The sequence below is a fragment of the Cygnus atratus genome, chromosome 7 (genome assembly GCF_013377495.2).
Source record: "Cygnus atratus isolate AKBS03 ecotype Queensland, Australia chromosome 7, CAtr_DNAZoo_HiC_assembly, whole genome shotgun sequence".
In the NCBI taxonomy this organism is placed as follows: Eukaryota; Metazoa; Chordata; class Aves; order Anseriformes; family Anatidae; genus Cygnus; species Cygnus atratus.
Genome location: NC_066368.1, coordinates 8,563,085 through 8,583,154, shown reverse-complemented (window position 1 = coordinate 8,583,154; position 20,070 = coordinate 8,563,085). Strand labels below are relative to the sequence as shown.

Below are 20,070 nucleotides of genomic sequence, written 5' to 3'. Positions count from 1 at the left end.
TTGCTATTGCTTGCATGATGAGTCTTCAGATCCTATCTTGCTTCTGTTCACCCGTGTGTATCGGGTTTATGCGGCAAGGCTTTGGTAGTGGGGGGCCGCAGGGGTGGCCTCTGTGAGCAGAGCCCTGCAGCTGCCCCATGTTAGATAAGGGCCAGTTTCAGCCAGCTCCAAAGGGAGCCACCACAGAGCCGAGCCAATAAGCAATGTTGTTTGTGCCTCTGTGAGAGCAGATTTAAGGAAGGGGAAAAAAAAAAAGATGCACAACAGCAGCTGGGAGAGTGAGAAGCAGCCCTGCGGCCCCCCAGGTCAGTGCAGCAGGAGGGCAGGAGGTGCTCCAGGCACGCAGCACAAGTTCCCCTGTGGCCTGTGGAGAGGCCCCTGGTGGAGCAGGCTGTCCCCCTGCAGCCCATGGGTCCCACACGGAGCAGATCTCCACGCTGCAGCCCGTGGAGGAGCCCCTGGTGGAGCAGGTGGATGTGGCCTGGAGGAGGCTGCGGCCCATGGAGAGCCCCCGCAGGAGCAGGCCCCGGGCCGGAGCTGCAGCCCGTGGAGAGGAGCCCACGCAGGAGCAGGTGGATGTGGCCTGGAGGAGGCTGCGGCCCATGGAGAGCCCCCGCAGGAGCAGGCCCCGGGCCAGAGCTGCAGCCCGTGGAGAGGAGCCCACGCAGGAGCAGGGGGGCTGGGGGGAGCTGCCGCCTGTGGGCAGACCCGTGCTGGAGCAGTTTGCTCCTGGGGGATGGACCCTGTGGTACGGAGCCACGTGGGAGCAGTTCTTGAAGAGCTGCTGCCTGTGGGCAGCCCCTGCAGGCTCAGTTCGGGAGGGACGGCATCCCGTGGGAGGGACCCCACGTGGAGCAGGGGCAGAGAGGGACCACGAAGGAGCAGTGGAGACAAAGTGTCAGGGACTGACCACAGCCACATTCCCTGTTCCCCTGCATTGCTCAAGGGAAGGAGGTGGGAGAGGGGGAAAGGTGGTTTTGGTTTCTTTCCTTTGTTTCTCACTGCTCTAGCTTGTTAGTAATAGGCAATAAATTTTACTAATCTCCCAACTCTGAGTCTGTTTTGCCTGTGACAATAATTGCTAAGCGATCTTCTTGTCCTTATCTCAACCCTTGAGCCCTTTCCATCATATTTTCTCTCCCGTCCCCTTTGAGGAAGGGGAGTGAGAGAGCGGATGTGGTAGAGTTCAGCTGGGTAAAACCAACACACTGTAGTTTTAGCTGGTGTTCTGCCTCCGAATTGCACTGCTGTCACATCCAGCTATCTATATTTGTTGTGAGGAATCCAAGTAAAACTGGATAGTTTGCTCTTTAGCACTTTCCCTAGGAAATTTTTCATCTGCAACACCTTCTTATTTTTCGCTCCATGGTTCGTGCCCTTTCGTTCTCACACCTCTCTGTTTGTGGTATGCCATCCACATTAAGCAAGGGTCTGGCGGAATTTCTGTTGGTTTTGAGATGGGAGAAGCAACAAAAAAGAGTGCTGTATGTGACCCGCTCACTTAAGCAAAATGGATTGTAGCTACATAAAATGCCATTGCTTTGCCTCTGTTCAAGCCCAAAGAAATTACTGTTTCCTTACAAGGAAGGTAGGAGAGGAAAGGAAGAGATAAGGTTATCTCCTAGGGGAAGGAGAGAGCCTGGTATATTATTCATTGTGGAATGTGAGGGGGTTAGTGTGAGGTAACGTTATACTGTGCCATAAATCCAATATCTCTATTGAGCTCATGTTTTTTTTTCTGAGCCCAGTGGAGTTATGAATTTTAGTTCCCAGGCTTGTTTTGAAAGGTGTTTTATAGGTTTCCCTTGAGGAACAGGACTGGCAGATCAGAGATGGAGTGATTGTTTTATGAGTGATGTTAACCCACAGGCAGATGGATGTGTATCAGTCCTTGTAGACGGGCTAGGTGATTCATCCTGACATGTAGTGGTTGCTTAATTTTATCCATTTAGTTACCATTTTTGTGTGTTCAGTAAAGTATATTACATTCCTGAAATACACATACAGGACCAAGAAGTCTTGCCATTTCTGTTACATGGTATTTGTTACCGAGTTGTGCAAACAGATAAGGAAGTCTTAGGTGCAAGACGTTATCTCTGTTACTAAAACTTGTCCTACTTACGTCTGTAGTCCATGACAGCTATATCCAAGTACCGCTATGATGCTGTTTGCCTTTTGTTTTAACCACTACTGATACCTGAGAATTTTTGCAGAACCAGAGTGTTCTGTTGTCATACCGTGCCCTCGTACCAGAGCAGAGACCACAAGCTCAGAGCTCTGCTCTGCTTTCTCGTACCAGAGCTCAGCAACCATCATTGGTTATGTACATTTGGCATGGGTTTCTGATCTGTGCGTATCACTGTACGTTACTGATAATGAATTTCTTGTTCACTGAATGTCTCAAGATACTAACTAGAGATTAATGTCAGTTTATGAAAGTATGGGCTTCCTCCTTACTTTGTTACAAGGAAAATGCTTACAAAAAAGGAAGGCTAGGAGCTGCGTGAATTCTGTTGGTTTTGATGTGTTTTGAGATTGTGTAGAAGGTGTTAGCAAAACTTGAAGTGGTGTCTGTGCACTGAGAGAACGTTAAGCATGCACAGTGTAGGATGCAGAAATCAGGAAGGGCTGAAGTGTTAGCTGGATAAAAATGGTCTTAATGTGCCCCTTCCATGTATGCACACTGGTGTCATCTTCAGTGACCCGTTATTTCAAAACACAGTACATTTGTAACCTGTTTTTTACCCTAAAAAAATCATGAAAAGAGGCTGATCTGAATATCTGTTCTTTCCTTACCTACCCAGTATCCCCAAAACACGGTTGTAGAAGAAGCTGTTAGATAGTATATATAGAAGCTTTCCTGCTGCAGTACCATTAATAAGCTGGCTTAACATGCTGTGTATTGCTCAAGTCTCTTTTATGTTAACCCCAGAGGCCTAATCTATTAATAGTTCAGCTTCATGCTCTATTAATATTCACACTTTTTTTTTTAAACTGTTGGAAATATTGAGTAGACTGCACCTATTGTGCTCTAGAAGCTCTTTCCTCCAAGAACACAGAATATTTCAAGAGCATTCTGGAATGTGCTTTCTTTCACAAGGTCAGTGTGGCCCTCTTTTCTCTTGACCTTTCTATAATTGTGTGTGTCTGTGCTACGTACAGGTCTTGCATTCATTCACTCATTCAAAGAAAAACAAAGCAAACAAACAAAAATGAAAACCTGAACCAAGGCTGCAGGATGGCAAGTTTCTTTTCTTTCTTTTTTTTTTTTTTTCCCCTAGTCAAAATCATAGGGGGGAAAAAAGAAAAGATGTTAACAGGGTTAAACTAGCCATTCTGCATTGTTTTCTGTAGTGCTTCTTCTAGTAATGTGGAGATGCCCTTAACTCTGCATTTTAGAACTAAGATAAAATTGAAAGCCTTTAAGTGAATCCAAAGACACTGCTAAGCTTAAGATGCTCTTACCACCCCCTGGAGGGACTGTCTTATCTCTGGGCAAAGAATTATGAATTTTCTTAAAACTGTTTTTTGGCTAGGAGATGGAGGTTGGCTTGGTTTATTTTGTCTGATCTGTGGTTTAGGTGCTAGATGGCAGAATGAGGAAACAGGTGTTTAAAAAAAAAGCCACAAAACAACAACAAAAACAGGTGCTGAAGACAACATTTAAGAGCCAACTTGAGTTATTTTGCTGTGTGATAGGTTCCACAGGCAGCAAGTGTCAGAAAGGTTTCAATAAACAGACTGTGGTTTACAAGCAGCAGCTTTTGCACATCAGCCTGCATCCCCCCTTGGATATTGTGAGTCTGTGTTGCGTTTACGAGTGACACAGGGCCATGGTGCTATTTAGGGTGACCTAGTGTTCCTGTTACTGTTAGGATTATTAGTATTATTTTTAATTATTATTGGTTTGGTTTTCCTCCCTCTCCTTCCTTCCCTCTAACACCAGAACTTTGTGCTACCTTTAGTTACTACCTTGTGGCTTCTCTGAACTGCAGGTAAGGTACCTTTTGTGGGCTCCCCTACTAGAGGTGCTTCAAGTCCTTCACGTTGAAAGTCCAGTCACCCTGTGCGCTTGAACTTCTTAAATAAGCTGACATAAGAGGTCAGAAAATCCTGTTAGTCCAAGAGTAAAGATCAGATAGTTCTTCAGCAATGACAGTACAATTACAGCATCCAGCAGTAAATAAAATTTAGTGCAGGCTTAGCACAAAGTCAGCTTTTTCTTTTAGGAGAAAAATGAATGGGAGAGGAAGGTTTTTTGTGTGTGTTAAAAGGACATGTTTGGTGTTCGTTAATTTTGAACTTGCTCTATCACAAAATATGGAGCTCCTCCCTAATCTTGCAGTCTTAATTTTCCCCCCGTGCAACCTGCTTTTAAGAGATTAGGGCTCTTTGTTTTTAATATATTAGAATCTACGTAGTGAGAGTGCTTTGTTTCGGAAAATAATTGAAACTATGGCAACCTTCTTGTTTTTTTTCCAGCTTATTTGTCTACCTCATGTACTCGTCTGTTTCGGTGGATGATTAGCGAGCGGGAGGCCATTGGTCACTGCTAATGTTACACAAACAGCAAACACCTGTTACGTAACTCGTAAATCCAGAGCATCCTAGTCGTGCTTTAGAAATCATTGCATACAAACTGAATGTCAGTGTAAAACTGAGAGCTGAAGGCTTCTTTGGCCTAAGTTTACAAAAATGTAGCTGCTTGCACCAGGAGTGTAGATTGAATGGATTAGGCACGGGAGCAGGAATTCCAATCAGTGTTGGCCTGCCGGGTGCTCCCTCCGATTTCTTTCAGGTTCCCTAGACCACTTTTTTTTCGTTATTATTTATTTATTTTTGTTGATTTTTGCGCGTGTTCTCTCAAACTTGTCAGCCCTATGCAGGCAACAGTTTGCGTAAATTGACTTTCTATCAGCTGTGGCTTCTCTTTCCTGGCTTTCAGCCTCCTGCACAGGAGCTGCAATCTTTACTTTCCTTTTACACTTCTCCGTTCGGTTGCTGCTGTGATTAGAAAATGGGTCATCCTTGGGTGAACTCTTATGAACTGCCTCTTCCATGGAGCTTGCTTTGCTGGGAAGTTCTTGCAGTGGGAGTCATCTTAAAATCTTCCTGACAGCTACTAGTGACCTTATTTCATAATTACGTGTGCTGCTGTCTAGCTCCTCCAAAGCGTTGCTTTTCCGGGTTTGAAAAAAGCTTTTAAACATGTTATAATTTAAGATTTCAGCTATCTGGCTTCTTTCCAAACAAACAAACAACAACAACAAAAAAACCCCACATCACCCTTTGATATATTAACAATTAAAATCGAGAAGTTCCGTTCCATGGTCTGTCTGGCACTTGTACTGATAAGTGGGGCAGACGTGCCTGGCAGGCAGCCCAGGGGCTTCAGCCTCTGTGCGGGCTGTGTAGCTAACAGCCTGCTGGCTGCAGGAACCCTCAAACAGGAGAGGATTCCTCCTCCTGCTCCTCCTCCTCCTCCTTTTCTCCTCCCACAGTTAAATATGCACACTGATAAAGTCCTGTAATTTCTCTTTTTATGTTTACAGTTTAATTCTCCTCCCAGCTAGTATCAGAATTTCTCTTAAATTGGATTTGAAATCAAAAGGCCAAATGATAGCTTTTTCTCTTCCTAAAACATGATTGTGAGCATCATGTTTATTGACGGTGAGAATTTTGATTGTGCCTGTGGTTGTGACTAAAACAAAATCTCTCCTCCCATGATCTTTCAGGTTTACTGGAGGGTTTGTAATTTGTTTCTTAAGGGTTCCTGTGGTCCCGTTTTTCTCTGGTACTCTTTTTTATGGCGTGTCTTCCTGGTCACAGGTGTGGTAGCAGCCGTATGGCTACCAAAGCGCTTCCCGTCTTTCTGGTCTTGTTGGGGCTGCACCCACCATGCATATCCCTGAGGCTGCAGGACAGTTTCCTCATTATGTCGTCATGGTTGGAGTGCAGTGGTTTGTCAACCTAAAGCACCTTGAGGTCGTCTCCTCACTAGTGTGAATGAAAGAGTTGCTTATACTTGAGGGCTTCTGATCACTTTGCTGCCTCTTGTTGCAGTTGTCATAACATCAAGAAAAATGTTTTCTAGGCAGCAGAGAGATGTAACCGTACCCTAATGCCTGAATGTTGTGTGAAGGTCTGCATCCCCTCAGGGTTACGTTGTTCTGGTACTTGGGAGGCTGCTTTGGGGCCTTTCAGAACATCATCAGAAGTTGAAATTAATGCACGGTGCTGCAGTGCGTGCAAGTTGTGACTGGGAGTGCTTCATCTTTCAACGTGCTACACTTGCAGGATCCTACACATCCTACATCCTACACATCGTAGGATCCCATAGGGAAGCTGAGGTGCTGGTTTCAGTCTTTAAATGATTTGGGTCTCGGTCACTTGAGATAAGCAGGGGGCAGAGATGTTGGGGCTTTCAATTGGCAGACCATTCTCTGACGAGCTGCTCATACTGGGATGTTCCTGTCATGGTCTGAATCTGTTGGGCTTTTCCTGAGATACCTACTGCCGTGCTTTCCTGTTGTTGCTGGTTGTGTGGGTTGCAATCAGTGTGGTTGTGAGCTGTCGCTGTCCGTGTTCTGCAGTGATTTGTACTTTAAGTACAGGAAGAATGTTGCCAGATATGTTTTATAAAACTGGAAGAAAGAAATGATTGCCAACACAGGTGAGGGAAGGTCACCAAACACTTGTTAAATGACTCACAATCTGTTGGGCGCTTCCCCGGGCAGTGTGAGGTAGAGGCTAAGGAGAGTTAATGCTGAATTTTGACACAAAATAAGAGGAACAACAGATTAAATCGAGACTCTCATCTTCTACAAGCTCTGGGTCCTGGACACTAAAAAGGGGAAGTAAACCCTACAAAGTGCCTAGTAGGAATTATGATGTATAATTGTAGATATCCAAGGGTACTTCAGAGACCGATCTGTAAACCAACTGTAATTCTTGCTGCCCTGTTATAGCCTTCTTGGTGGATTATTGCGTTTCTGTCTTGAGTCTGCTTTTGTGCCTCTTTAAAGGCTTCTCTAGGGAATGGCAATTTGTAACCAATTTTTAAGGATTTTCTTTTGGGATGGCTTTTTAAAGATGGCTTTATGTTCTTTTTGTAGAAACTAAAGGGCAAGTCAAGTGTGGAGCTTTGGATTGTGTAGTTCCTACAGTTTGTGTTTGCATATGAACACATGATATTCTCTCTCCCTTGCAGGGAAGTCAAATAAAGCTTGTCATTAAAATAGACAGCCTGAAGCAGTATAGCCAAAAACAGAATTAAGAGGAAGAACTGCATTCAAACTGAAGAAGTATCAGTACTTCCATTTAGAAGAGTCTGATGTGGAGGGATTTGAAGTTTCCAGATTTCAAGTTTTACTGAACTGCTAAGATCATTCATCTTGCTAGAATTAAGATCTACTCACGTTTTTTATTAACCTCTAGAAATAACTGCGGAATAGTGTCTCTTTCTAACTGTGCTATTAAAAGTTAAGAACTAGATCATTAAATGTCTCTGAGAGCAAGCAATTTTATGGTCCTAAAAGCAGATGATGTACTGCAGAGTTGATATAAATATTTGTTGTGGAGCAGCCTTCATCCATTCCTTCCTTTTCTTTGCCATGTTTCCCAGAAGAAAGTAAACTTAAAAAAAAATAAAAATAAAACATTTTAATGCCTAATTTTGCAGCATATTACTGCAGAAAAAAAAAAGTGTGCTTACCACATTAAGGCTGCAGCTATTTTTATATTGAAGTTTGCACTCCGCTGCCTTTTGTCCAACTATTTCTGCTGTTCCCATTTCATGGCAGTTGCTTGAAGAAATGCATTCAAGTGGCAGGTTGTCACACAGAACAAAATCAAGACAGGTCTTAGTAGTCCCTTTCTGTAGACGTGATTTATATTCCCACACTGTTATTACTTGAGCTTGTTTATTCTTTCCGAGCATATGAAAAAGGATGAATTGCATCAAAGAGTAAAATGTTAGTGCTGATGCGTGCTTGGATGCATTCCAGTAGAGTTTGGTCAACCAGCTTCTGGAAGGTGCATCTTTTCAGGACCTGATTCAAATTTTTATTAACTCAATTGGGAGGAAGTTAATTGAAGCCTTACCAGGGAGTTAGGCTTGTGGAACGCCTTGATTGTTCTCTTCTAGCCTATCGAAATGCTTGGTATAGGGCTTAGTGAAATGTAAGGAAGGGGGATAGGCAGTAGTTCAAAGCACAGACCTTCAGGTATGAAAAGATCTCCAAACTTGACCCGAACTCGTTGTACGGAGTGAGTCTCATGGGCAGCTGGTTCATGGGAAGCTTTCTGTCAGCTTCAGCTGTATGCCCACAGCCTGGCAGTACTTGGGGTGAAAGTGTGGAAATGGAGGACACAGGTGAAACACAGTACAGACAAGAGCCACTGGCCTGGGAACAGGTGAATTCCTTCTTGCAAGCTACAGACACACAGTCTGGAGAGTTCTTTCGACAATAACTGTTTAAGGAAAAACCCTGAAAGGGAAATACCCTGCGATCCCATGACAAGCGGAGATGTCACTCAGTGGCCTTGCACTCCATGTGCTAGTCACAATGTCTGCACCAGCTTCCAGATGTTCACAGCTCCTCTAGCTGTAGGCTATTGTGTGTCACTGCATTTCACGGCTGAACTGTTGTAATGCTTTGCTTTGGAAGTGGGTGTTTTGCTTTCACAAGTCAAGTTCTTTGTGTTGTTTTGTTTTGTTTGTTTGTTTTTAAGATTGTAAAGAAACAGGAAAACTGCATGAGAGGTACTCTGTGTGCCTTGCTTAAGCAGTGACTTATGACACCCCACAGGGACCTTGATTTTTAACACTATTTTCTTTATGGTATTGATGTATTTGTAGGAAAAATCAGATTACTTTCTTCTTCCTTGGGTTTCTATAAGTCATAGGCCCATGTAATGCAGGATTTAATTTCTTTTGAGTTCCCTGTCTTATCGTTGTTACTTCGGCTTACTCACAGTTAGTGTTCTTCCTGGTCTCGTTTGGAGTCCTTGTTGTTTTGAAGTCATTTAAAAACCAAAACCAATTCACAAAAAAAGGAAGACAAGAAAACCTGGAAGACCAGACTCACTAATCTCTCTCTTTTCGTTCCCAGAAGTACACTGCTATTGGACTACTGGGCAAAGCTACTGATACGTTGGATGCTACAGGAAAAATAACTGAAGAAAAACCTTATGGTAATCATAAATGAATCAATATGCTTGATGTTATTTGAAGGCATAAACGGTCTCTGTCAGAGAAAAGTGGAAAAGATGTTTGAGACTCTGTGAATTAAATTTAAATGTGAAATCAAACGAAGATTATTTCATCTTCAACTTCAGTGCTCATATAATTCAGTCCAGGTTCATGCAATTCTGCCCAGTGCAAGCATTCATTTCTGTTGAGGAAAAAAAACAAAGCAGACACTAGATAAGGGGGGTGAAAATAGAATTGGGCAGGACTGTGTCATCTTAAATCTTTAACAGGCTGACAAATGGCATGCGGTGTCCAGTAAAATTTTCATCTTACAGTGTGTAGTCTCACGAATGCTCTTTTAGTAACACCCTTCAAGGCCAGTGGAGGAATAAAGCACTTAGATCTTCCCTCCAGGATGTCTGGTTAACTACAGACTGCTCGGTGTAAAAATGAGGATGGCATAAACTACCCTCTGCATACATTCACCTACTAAATCTTGCTCTTGCTTGCAGTTGCTGTCCTAATAAAGGCAATGTTCTGAACCACAGAGCATAGTGTAAGGGTTTAAGGCTTCTGCTTAATCCTGACTGCACCTGTGTTGGAGTGGACATTTCACACTACCTGGGCTGTCTTAGAAACAGAGTGGGACTAAACAGCGACACACCAAATGCATTTACCATTAGTTCTTTCACAACCTTGGGGAAAAAAAAAGCAATAGGTAACTGGTTGCTTAGCAACTCGTATCGGTCCCACACTGTTTGTGGTACCTAGTTATAAGCACATGAAGTAAATTATCTTTTTTTTTTTAATAGCATGATGAAAAAGTAGCCTGGATTCCACTCCTCACCCCCAGCCTCCTTTCTTTTGTAGTCTTTCTTTTTGCATGAGGTAGGCAAGTATGAGTTTCTTGTCCACCTTTAACCCGATAGATCATTCTAAATTGTGTTATTTACTAGGCAGTGCTAGTCAGAGATGTTGAATCATTTGCTTCTGCCTCGGGATCTAGCTCTAAGTTTCTCTCTAAGCTTCTAAAGGACTAAGCATCTGCGTGGTATTTGAGCTGCTAATAGCCAACATTTGGTGATGCTGGTGGACGATTCCCTAGTCTTTATATACCTGTCAGTGTGGAATGCTGTGGCTGCAGTGAGTGTTCATTTCAAATAGATGAAATTCCCATAGTTGATTTAAAAAATAAGTTTCATGAAACTGTAGTCTTGCTTTTTAATTGTGTATTGCTTATGGCAGACAGAATTCACAGTGTTTTCATGAGCATTTCTTCCACTGACAGCTTCTGCTACAGTAGTTTCCTACCTCTGCACCACCTCCTCTGTTAGGGTGGTTTAGGTTTGTTATACTGTATGGCAAGTAAGCTTGGGGAACTGATTTGGGTTAAAAATAACCACTTTTTTGAGGTGCTTATCCTTTTAAAACTGAGATCAATCCCATGATCCATCTCATCATGCAGTTTCATGAAGGGAAGTATTGGCGTTGCTGGGGCAGCGTAGTACTGGGTAGGGGACAAAGCTTCCTTTTGCTGAAGCTGACTGCTGAAAGGGTTTCTTGTCAAATTGGCCTTAGTTACTTTCAATATGTCTGCAAATCAGAATTGAATTCTTCATAAAGAAGGAATAGAGAATGTGTACTCCTTCTTTTTCTGCATGCTACCTGCGTATTTTATATTTTCTTCCTACCTCATCTTCCATAGAGCAGGTATTTCTGTTCTTAACCAGTGCCTTTTCCAAAGCAGCTTGGCTTTCTGGGTGGCACACCAATTCCTAATCTTAATTGCTACTCCAGGAACATACACAGCAGGTATTTGAAACGAATTTCAGCTTTCCTTGACACCTAGAGGGATTCTGGGAGATGGTGAGCATCTGCTAGGGAATACCAATCCTGCTGTACCAGCAGAATCCGGGGCTGGGACTTAATGCAGGGAGAGGGCAGTAAAGCAGCCTGCAAGATGTTTAAAACTCCTCTGAATGACTCCACTGGACCCCAAGAGTAAAGTGCCTGAACAAAGTTGCCTGCTGTAAGAAAGTGTTACGTTTTAGTCCTCAAGGTGTCTCTGGACAGCACTTTGGAAAGCAAACTGTTGTGAATTACCCTTGCTCACAACCAAAGGATGTGTTGAAGAGAACTGCTTGGGTTTAACCCCTCCTGAACCTCCGAGAGTTTTTGTTTCTTCCTTAGCAGAAAAAGAACTTGTATTTCCACATGAGATTTACTTAGGGCTTCATACAGCTCCCAGGCTATTGGATGCTGACTTTGGAAGCACTGAGGATTTAATGTTCCTCTGAAGCTTTCTGAGAACATTAACACTTGCAGCCCTTCTGTAACTACGCACAGGAATGTGCATTCTGAAACCCACTTCCTCCCAGCTGCTCAGAGACTGCATCCAGACATGGAGAACAGAATTTCTCAGGGTTTTCTACAAGTTTCTGCTGATTCTGCTAAAATGTGTTTAATAGAGCTACCTGAATAATTTATAAATAAATAAATAAATGTAGTCCTTTCAGCGTTCTGCTTGTCTGTTTGCAGGCAATTGCTGCCAGACTGAGCTGAGGCCACTTGCTGTAGTTCCTTTGGACTGTCACAGTTAATTATTGTGGTCTTGTGTTCTGTTCTGGTATCACTTGTTAGCAAGCACAGGGCAAGATCACCCTTCAGTGGAGGCTTTTTGAAGTTGTGGCACAGCCGGCGCCTTTTGGTTTGGTAACTTGTTTAGCTTCCTTTATGATTACAGCAGGAAAATGGGTCAACAGTTATCAGTGTTCAGAAGTAGAAGTGTTGAAAATGTTTATATTAGAAGCTGAAAACATTATTCTGATGAAAACATTATTCTAAATGTTTTTAGAAGCCTTCAGGACGAGAAGTCTTGGGTGCTTTGGGATGCTGGTAGAATCGTAGGGAGCGGTCGCGCTGGAAGAAGCGCGGCCTGTGCAGACATCATAGAACCCACAGTCAGTCTAAGGGCGTACGAAGAAATTTAGAAAACAGCGTCAAATAAAGGTATTTCAAATAGCATGTACACAGAGCAGCCCCAGTCATCTTGTTCGAAGCTAGGGCTGTCTTTACTCCTGGGGTGAGGATGCGGTTATCCCTTGGGCCAAACCTAGACAGCCCGGACTGGAGTCATTGCGAAACAGGGCAGCAGTCTGTCCCTGAAAGGGCAGAGAGATGCAGTTTAAGCCCAGCTTCTAGCAAAACCTAGCATTTGCAATTGGGTTACTGAGGAGAGGGGGCTAGTTCTTGGTAGCAAGGGTGATTGGGATCTGTGACAAGTCCTGCAGAAACCTCTCTGCCGCTTACTCTCAGGGAGTGGAGAATGGGGAGAGAACGTTTTGGAGCAGTTGAAACTACGTAGCCGTTATGAACCTGTTCATATTCCCTGCTTCATGGAGCAATGCTGCGTCCAAATGGTGCTCTAAACTCGCTGCCAAGACAGGCTGTTAACCTACTAAACCCGAGCCCACAGCCAGGGGAGGGAGACCTGTGGGCATGGGGCCAGAAGGGAGATGGTTCTGCTGGGCAGGGCCGCGGTCCTGCACGGTGGGTGCAGCGACAGGGGGAGCTGAACGGCAGCGAAGGGCTGTGTGCTCTGCGGAAACACGAGTCCAGCCTGGTGCCTGGGACAAATATATAATTTAGACATAGTGAAAGTGTTTGTTTGGGACTGGATTAATGGGGCATTCTTCTTCATCAGAGAGCTGGGCGAAAGCTGCAACAGATTGCTGTAGGAAAGAGCAAGAATCCAGTACAGCCCATTAACACAAAGGCAGTGCATGCTGGAAGGAAAAAAAAAAAAAGGAGAAAAAAAAAGAAGCATGTTTTGGGATTTTCAGAATTTAATACTGACCAGATTGTGCTATGATGCATCACAGAAGACAAATATGATTTATTCTGTATCTTAGCAAACTCATCTATAAATATTTACTTTGATAACACGCTGCACAGCTTTGTTAATGGCTTAATGCATCATTCCTCACATGGGGATTTTTTTTTTTCCTTAGATATTAAATACTAAATTCTACCCTGAAACAGCCTGGGTTTTGCAAGAAGGCAGACAGGATCACAGGCATGGAGTTGAGTCAAGCTAACTTTTCTGTGTAATTTTGATGTGATGCACTGCTAAACTACAGCAATGCTATCGGATTTAAACAATCATGTAAGAACCTCTTCAGAAGATGATCCAGACTTACTGTGCAAACAATTTTGTCATTCCTTCCCCATGTTCTGCTGTGCATTGTTCTTTCTCAGTATCCCTGACTGACCCGTGTGCCTTCCAACCTTGCAGTTAATAACTCTTCTGGGCAGCATGTGCTCCTAAGGCTGCAAAATGTGCTTGGCCAAAATGAGATGCCATATTGCCATCTTCAGAAGTTGCAGTGGAAAGAAAACTCTTTCTTTTTACTTACAGCATGAAGTACAGCTGTTTTGTAAAGGCTGAAAGCACAGGTCTTCTCCAAAACATAATGAAGGGGCAATAAATAATTTAATTTTATTTATGCTCAAGGATGCTGTTGACTTCATGTGACTCTAATATCATAGAATTACCGAATCACTTAGGTTGGAAAAGACCTCCAAGATCATCGAGTCTAGCCATTAGCCTAGCACTGCCAAGTCTGCCACTAGAATATAACTTAGGAGGCACATGACTAGACAGTTACTGAAGGGCATTTTGGCTACAGATCTTTTGTACTCTAAACAAATTAATTATGAATGTCATCTCTATCGAATAGTATTTCAAAGGACCAGTGCAACCAACTACTTCAGTTATAGCCTTCTAACAAAGGCGGGAGGGGTACGTAGGTGTACTCAAGAGAGTAGATTTCCTGAAGCAGTTACTTTCTTTTACAGGATTTCTTCAGTAAAATTGCCTTACTTAGTATGTAACCATACCTTTGTGAGCATCTGCAGGTTAGATGTGTGATGGAGGAATTTAGTATGTTGTTCCAGATACAGTCTTTCTTCACTGGGAAAAAAAATAAAAATTGCAGTGTTTTTTCACTAGTAACCTGTTGGAATTTTCCCATGAGTACAGTTATGTACTTTTAAGAGTAGTTGTCAATGTTAGATGAGCATTTTATTCTTCTTAGTCCTTTAACACAGATTAGAATAGGACAAGTTTTGTAGTTTTGCCTAGTTTCCAAGAAAAATGAATTCGTAGTCCTGAGGGAGGAAAAGTTGCAAAGCAGAACTGTGTGTGTAGGGACTTGTGCCCTTCTGAAAGCGTCCAGACTGTCTTAATCACCTTGGACTGTTTGTTCCATTCTTCTTGTGATAATTCACACTCCTACCTACATTCTGTTTTTTATCTTTGGCATTTTTCATCCAATCTAAATTCAGACAAGAGGGACCACTTCTTTGTATCTGTTTGCAGAACGTGATCAGTTCCATTGGTGCCATGTGAATAACCGATGCTAACATACTTGTTTTCTTTCTACAGACCAGGTAACAAAAAGAGATCTTGAAAATGTGCTGCTGAAGTTCACAGGGGACATAATGCAGGTTCCTCCGCTGTAAGTTCCACAGCATTCAGAACTCTCAGGAGCGGTGTTCAGCTGTCAGGACTTGCCAACAGGAGTCAGTTCTGTCAGAAATAAAAAAAGAACGCGTTGTGGCAACAGGGTAGAAGCAAGGCAGACCTAGGAGTTTAACATTTGGAACTGCAGGTCATGCTGATTTGAATATCAAGCACAAATGGTGACCTGGAGCCTGTTCTGTTGGTAAATATAGAGTAGCAGTCTTAAGCAGTTTTTGCAGGGCTTGGATTGTTCTGTCCTGTCTTACAATTAAAAGGGAAAGCCTCAAGACTTTAATTTTATTTATGGGGTAGGGGGAGGCTTAATGACATCAGCACGGAAGTTCCTTTAATGCCTGCAAATTAGTTTTCTGGAAACTTAGAGTATGAATAAATTGTTAGTGATTTAAGCTTCCATAGCTTAACAAATTTCTTCCAGTCAGGTGAGCCATGGTAACTGGCAATATGCAAGTGCTTAGCTTGTGACAGATGGCTTTTCTGGTGATTTAAGCTAACATGCTTTCCTTTGCATTTGCAATGGATCGGTTACTGTGGTTCCGCTGTGAGCCCTGTAAGGTCAGCCATCCAGTAGGTGTTCTGCTTGTGTGACCTTTTCAAATTACCCTCTGGTAATTTGAGCAAGATCTTTCTTGATTTTTCTATAGTCGTCTTTTTTTCAGGGCCAGAGTTGGAACTTTGATGAAGTTTCATGTTATCACTGAATTCTTTATTTATTTTCTGTTAAATTCCACAGTGGTCCTAAACACCCTGGAACAAGGCTCTGTAACTTGGCAGCTGCTGTTCAGGGAAGACCCTGGTCTCAGTAGAGTAAAGGTGCAAGGCAGAATTACAGGCATTGCCCGAGCTATGCCCAGTGCTCACCCCACCACAGTACTGAAACAGAGCGTGTCCTGCAGCCTTCTGAGGGGCAGAATGTTAGAGGCTGCTGCAAGTATTGTACCCTTTGTAGAAACCCTTAGTTTTCATAAACTACAAATTAAGTGATGAAACACTTTTAAATCCGTGAAGCAAGAGGTAAATTGAGGACCGTCTCTTGTTTTCCAGTTTACATAGCTACTGGTGAAGGAGATTATTCTGTGTCCAGGAGATTTCAGAAGCGCTTGCTAGGTTTTATTTTTTTTGTACATGAGCATTTGGAGAGGATTAGAAGGGTAAAATGTATGCTGTTGTACAATATTAACAGGATCTGGAGGATGGGAAGCTTGTTCTGTTACAACAGTGTAACACATTTTCATGCTCTATCTGATCAGCTATTCTGCTTTGAAGAAGGATGGAGAAAGGCTATCAACTCTGGTGAAGAGAGGAGAAGCAGTTGAAGCAAAGCCAGCTCGGCCAGTAAGAGTGTACAGCCTCTCTCTCCAACAGTTCCAGCCACCACTGTTCACACTGGGTAAAGGCCAAAGATTATTATATAGGGTGATGCTCCCAGTTTGTTTGTTAGTGCTTATTTACACTCAGAATGAGACTAAGATATTGAAATGGGTTTAATTTCCCTCAGCTACTTATTTTAGTGTGAGCCTGTGTGCACAGACTTTCACTTTGCAGTAAAAGCACCATATTTTGGTTTTAAGTTAAGCTGATTATATGTAATCTTTTCTGTGAGGGAAAATTCTGAGAGGCTGGCCAGGAGATTACTTGCATCTGTCCATGATTTCGCAGCCTCCAGCTCACTACTCCTTTCTCAGGTCTCCTTACTTCACCTGACTCATTCCTTTGCCCCTGTGCCCAGACTGCTGGCATCTCAGTTCATCAAGGGCCACCATCAGTTACTGTCAGACCTCTTTCTAGGTTGCAGACACAGGATCTCACCCTTCTGTCATACATAAAAAAGCATGGGTAGTACATTAAGAAGCACCTTAATAAATAAACCAAAGATACTGTTGTAAATATTTGATGCAGGTGAAGGTTGGATAATCTTTTGCATTGGGCAACTACCTGGTTGACCTGTAGTCCTCTGATGGGCCGGATGTTATATGATGAGCAGGTATGAACCACAGAACTCGGTGCTGTGGTACTTTGGGCCTTACTTTATGGTTGGGTGACTAGCAACTGATCACTGGCAGAGGGGGAAGGGAAGGGTTGAGAGAGCAGGGAAAGTTACAGGTGACTTTTAAAATGTCAGCAGCTTTTATTGGAGCTGCTGGTGTGCAGTATCTTAAAAAAAAACATTGATAGTCAGTTTAGGCTATTCTTGAAATAATTTGGTGTCATCATTAGAAATACAAAACAACCATCTGAAACCTTTAAAATGAATAAAACTGAAGCATTTTTTAACATACCACAGCAAGTACTTAATTTCTAGTGAGTTAGTCCGGTTGCCATTGTATTTGCCTTCCCTCCTGTCTTGGTTTAGCAATCTCACCCGCACATATGTTACAGGATGAATAATTGATGTTGCATCCTATAAATATTTTATCACTGGGTTGTTTGCTTAGTGCATTTTTACATTTGTTTGGGAGTATGGTCTCTATGTAAAGTAGATTTCACATTGTACTGGCAGTTTACCATGTCATTATTAACATTGCAGATGTTGAATGCGGCGGTGGCTTTTATGTCAGGAGCCTGGTCAGCGACATTGGCAAAGGTAGGCATGAAAAAAGAAAAAGTGATGGTGTAAGGAATGAAAGTGTCTGTTTATAGAAAAATCTTGCCATTTTTTATATGTCCGGCCACCAGACTTACGTGCTATTTTGCAGATTGGTACTGCTAGCACTTGCTTTTATATACTAGGGTATTTTCCTTGGGAGCATGAGGGAATAAAGGCTAAATAATTGCTGGAGGACCCTGGGGGCTGGGGGATAAAAATGGAGCAAGGAATAGCACTGAGCAAGAAAATGCAAGGCAAGGTGGGATTTTTTTTTCTCTCCTCCATATGTTAAAGCTAAGTCAGATTAAGGGTGAGAAGAAGGATACTGTCTTTTTAAACATTATTCATCACATTTTGAAAACAGATTGCACAGAACATTACCATGCACATAATAAACCCTATCTCCTGGAAAGACTTCTTCATTTGTGATGATTTTTCTAGTGTTTTCTTTCTCTTTTCCTTTTACTGTGAATGGTGTTGCTTTCCCACAGGGTTATTTGTCTTGTGCCGTATATCTATCAGACTGCATGATGGAGAACAGATAGTCCATTTCATTTTTTTTTAAGTGATACATTTGCAGATCAAGAAACCAAGTGATGTGGGAGAGCTCTATGAATTTCAATGTTGTTATTTGTACTTAGGCAAGTCAGAGATTCTCCTATTGCAGTCTTCTGAGCATACTGAGTTGTGTTCAGTCCTTTAAAGACAAACCGAGATAAAGTCTCTACCCAGCTGGCTCTTTTTCAGAGTATGAAATGCAGTAAAAATCCTCCTGCATCTGCAAGTATGGGCAAGAATATTTTAGTACACCTGTGCACTTTCAAGTCAGTTCCAGTTGCTGACAAACAAAAGGGGTTATCTTTTGTAACCGCTCATTATGTAATTCTGTCCTACTTGTATTTAACCCATCATAGCATGTGTTTATATTTTGAATTTTTCGTTATTTTATATTATCCTGATGAGTGGCACAGGATAAAAATGTTGAAAAGCACGGACAAATGCTTTTCCAAAAACATGGAAAATAGCACATGGTCTTCTAAGTCACTTGAATACAGAATGTTCTGCTTTTATTTTATGTCATTATTTCTCTCTCATCATTCCGATTTAAATCTGGAAAACCTCCTGACAACTTTCTGTCAGATTTTGAACTCTTACTGCAGTGGAGATCTGTTGAAATCAAAGGAATTCCTTGTCTCAGACTTAAGAAGATGTAAATGAGTGTTGAATCTTCATGAACTACCTTTTCAAACTAAGCAGAATAATGTAGAAGGCTACATATAAAAATACTTTTTAAGCGAGTTGCAAATAGTTAAATTTGACCATGCACTTCTTCTAAAGTCTCTTTTCTCCTGTACTGTAGAACTGTCTACCTGTGCCAGCATGCAAGAGCTGACCCGAACCAAACACGGGCCATTTACGCTAGAGGAGCATGCACTTCATGAAGACAAATGGACAATTGATGAAATTGCGCGATCTTTAGAGCATTGCATGTCTCTTCTCCCAGGAGAACCATCTCATAAAAAATTTAAGACAGAGCATCCTGGAGAAACTGCTGTGAGCTGTGAAGATAAGTGATAAGTTAGGTCAAGGAAAAAGACTGAATGATTGAGACATTTTAAGATTGGATTGGGATTGTCTTGCCTTTTGTGTAAATTTACAGGTCTGTATTGGGACAAACTGCAGTGCAAGAAAAATGGTTCTTTTGTTTTCTGGGGCTAGAACGTTCACTGAAAATATTCAGTGCTTGCTGTTTTCTGATCTGTTTATTTCCCTTGTAACATGCTGTAAATTGGTCTGCCACTGATGTCAAGTCTTCATAAACTTTTAAAGAACCTATGGGGTGTAATATAGCGGTTGTTAATAATTCCTCAATAAAAAAAATATATGTCCTTAGGATTTGCTAAATGTGGTCCAAAGAAAAATCTTTTTCTTTTTTCCTCCTTTACAGCTGCTAATCAAACGCTGAAATACCATGGTGATAAGACTTTGATAGCTTAAAGGGTAGAAGAATGTGGAGTGACGATTTGTTTTCTTGAAATCCATTTCAGGAAGTGCCCACTTACGGCAGTTTCTGCTATGCTGATTGTTCTTTCAGTCAAATGTTACCCAGCATGCATTAAACCTAGATGCTGATGTTTTAGGTTAGGTCTGATATAGCAGTGTGAGTAGTTTACAAGTTTAAAGAGTCCATAAAAGTAACTGGTAACTGGTGCTATGAAAGATGCGGTCCTCATTACAGGTGTGTATATCCCGTCCTAACTGGTGACGGTCTATCATTTAAAGTGTAGCTACCTGTTATGTCCTCATCAGGCTTGTGGAATTTACCTCTACTGTGTATTGCTTGTATTGCTTGAGCTGTCTCCTGTGGATCAGGTGCTGCTGTGCTTCTGGGGTCTGACTGGTTTGGTGCTGACCAGAAGTTGGGTGGGCAATAGCGGGACCCACCATGAAGGATCTTTACTGAAACCATTTTAGCTCAGTGGGGCAGTGAGGGCCTGTTCCGCAGTTCATTTGTTCAACAGAATCTGATTGCACTGATTATTTCTCACCACTGCTTCCCTTGAGGTTTCCAAAATGATTAAAAGACAGTGGTATTTGAGAGTGGTAAAAAGCACCCTGGTGGATTCCATCTGTGTAATGGACTAGGAGGACTACCATATGTGTCCCCAATCAACAAGTTAGTAGCAGTCTACTTGCCTCTTGTCATAACGTGGAACAAGAGGAATAGTTTAAAGATGTGAGTAATAT

General features: G+C 42.3%; 1 protein-coding gene across 1 annotated transcript in view; it reads left to right on the top strand.

Annotated features, from left to right (window-relative positions):
• The window catches only part of TRUB1 (TruB pseudouridine synthase family member 1), a 30,790-nt gene extending 11,572 nt beyond the window's left edge, over positions 1 to 19,218 (top strand). The window contains exons 4-8 of the mRNA XM_035547873.2: positions 9,114 to 9,195; positions 14,640 to 14,712; positions 15,986 to 16,125; positions 17,263 to 17,319; positions 18,683 to 19,218. Coding sequence (XP_035403766.1) covers positions 9,114 to 9,195; positions 14,640 to 14,712; positions 15,986 to 16,125; positions 17,263 to 17,319; positions 18,683 to 18,897 — 567 coding nt within the window. The 3' untranslated portion in view covers positions 18,898 to 19,218. The remainder of the gene's footprint in view (positions 1 to 9,113; positions 9,196 to 14,639; positions 14,713 to 15,985; positions 16,126 to 17,262; positions 17,320 to 18,682) is intronic.
• The last annotated feature ends 852 nt before the right edge of the window (positions 19,219 to 20,070 follow it).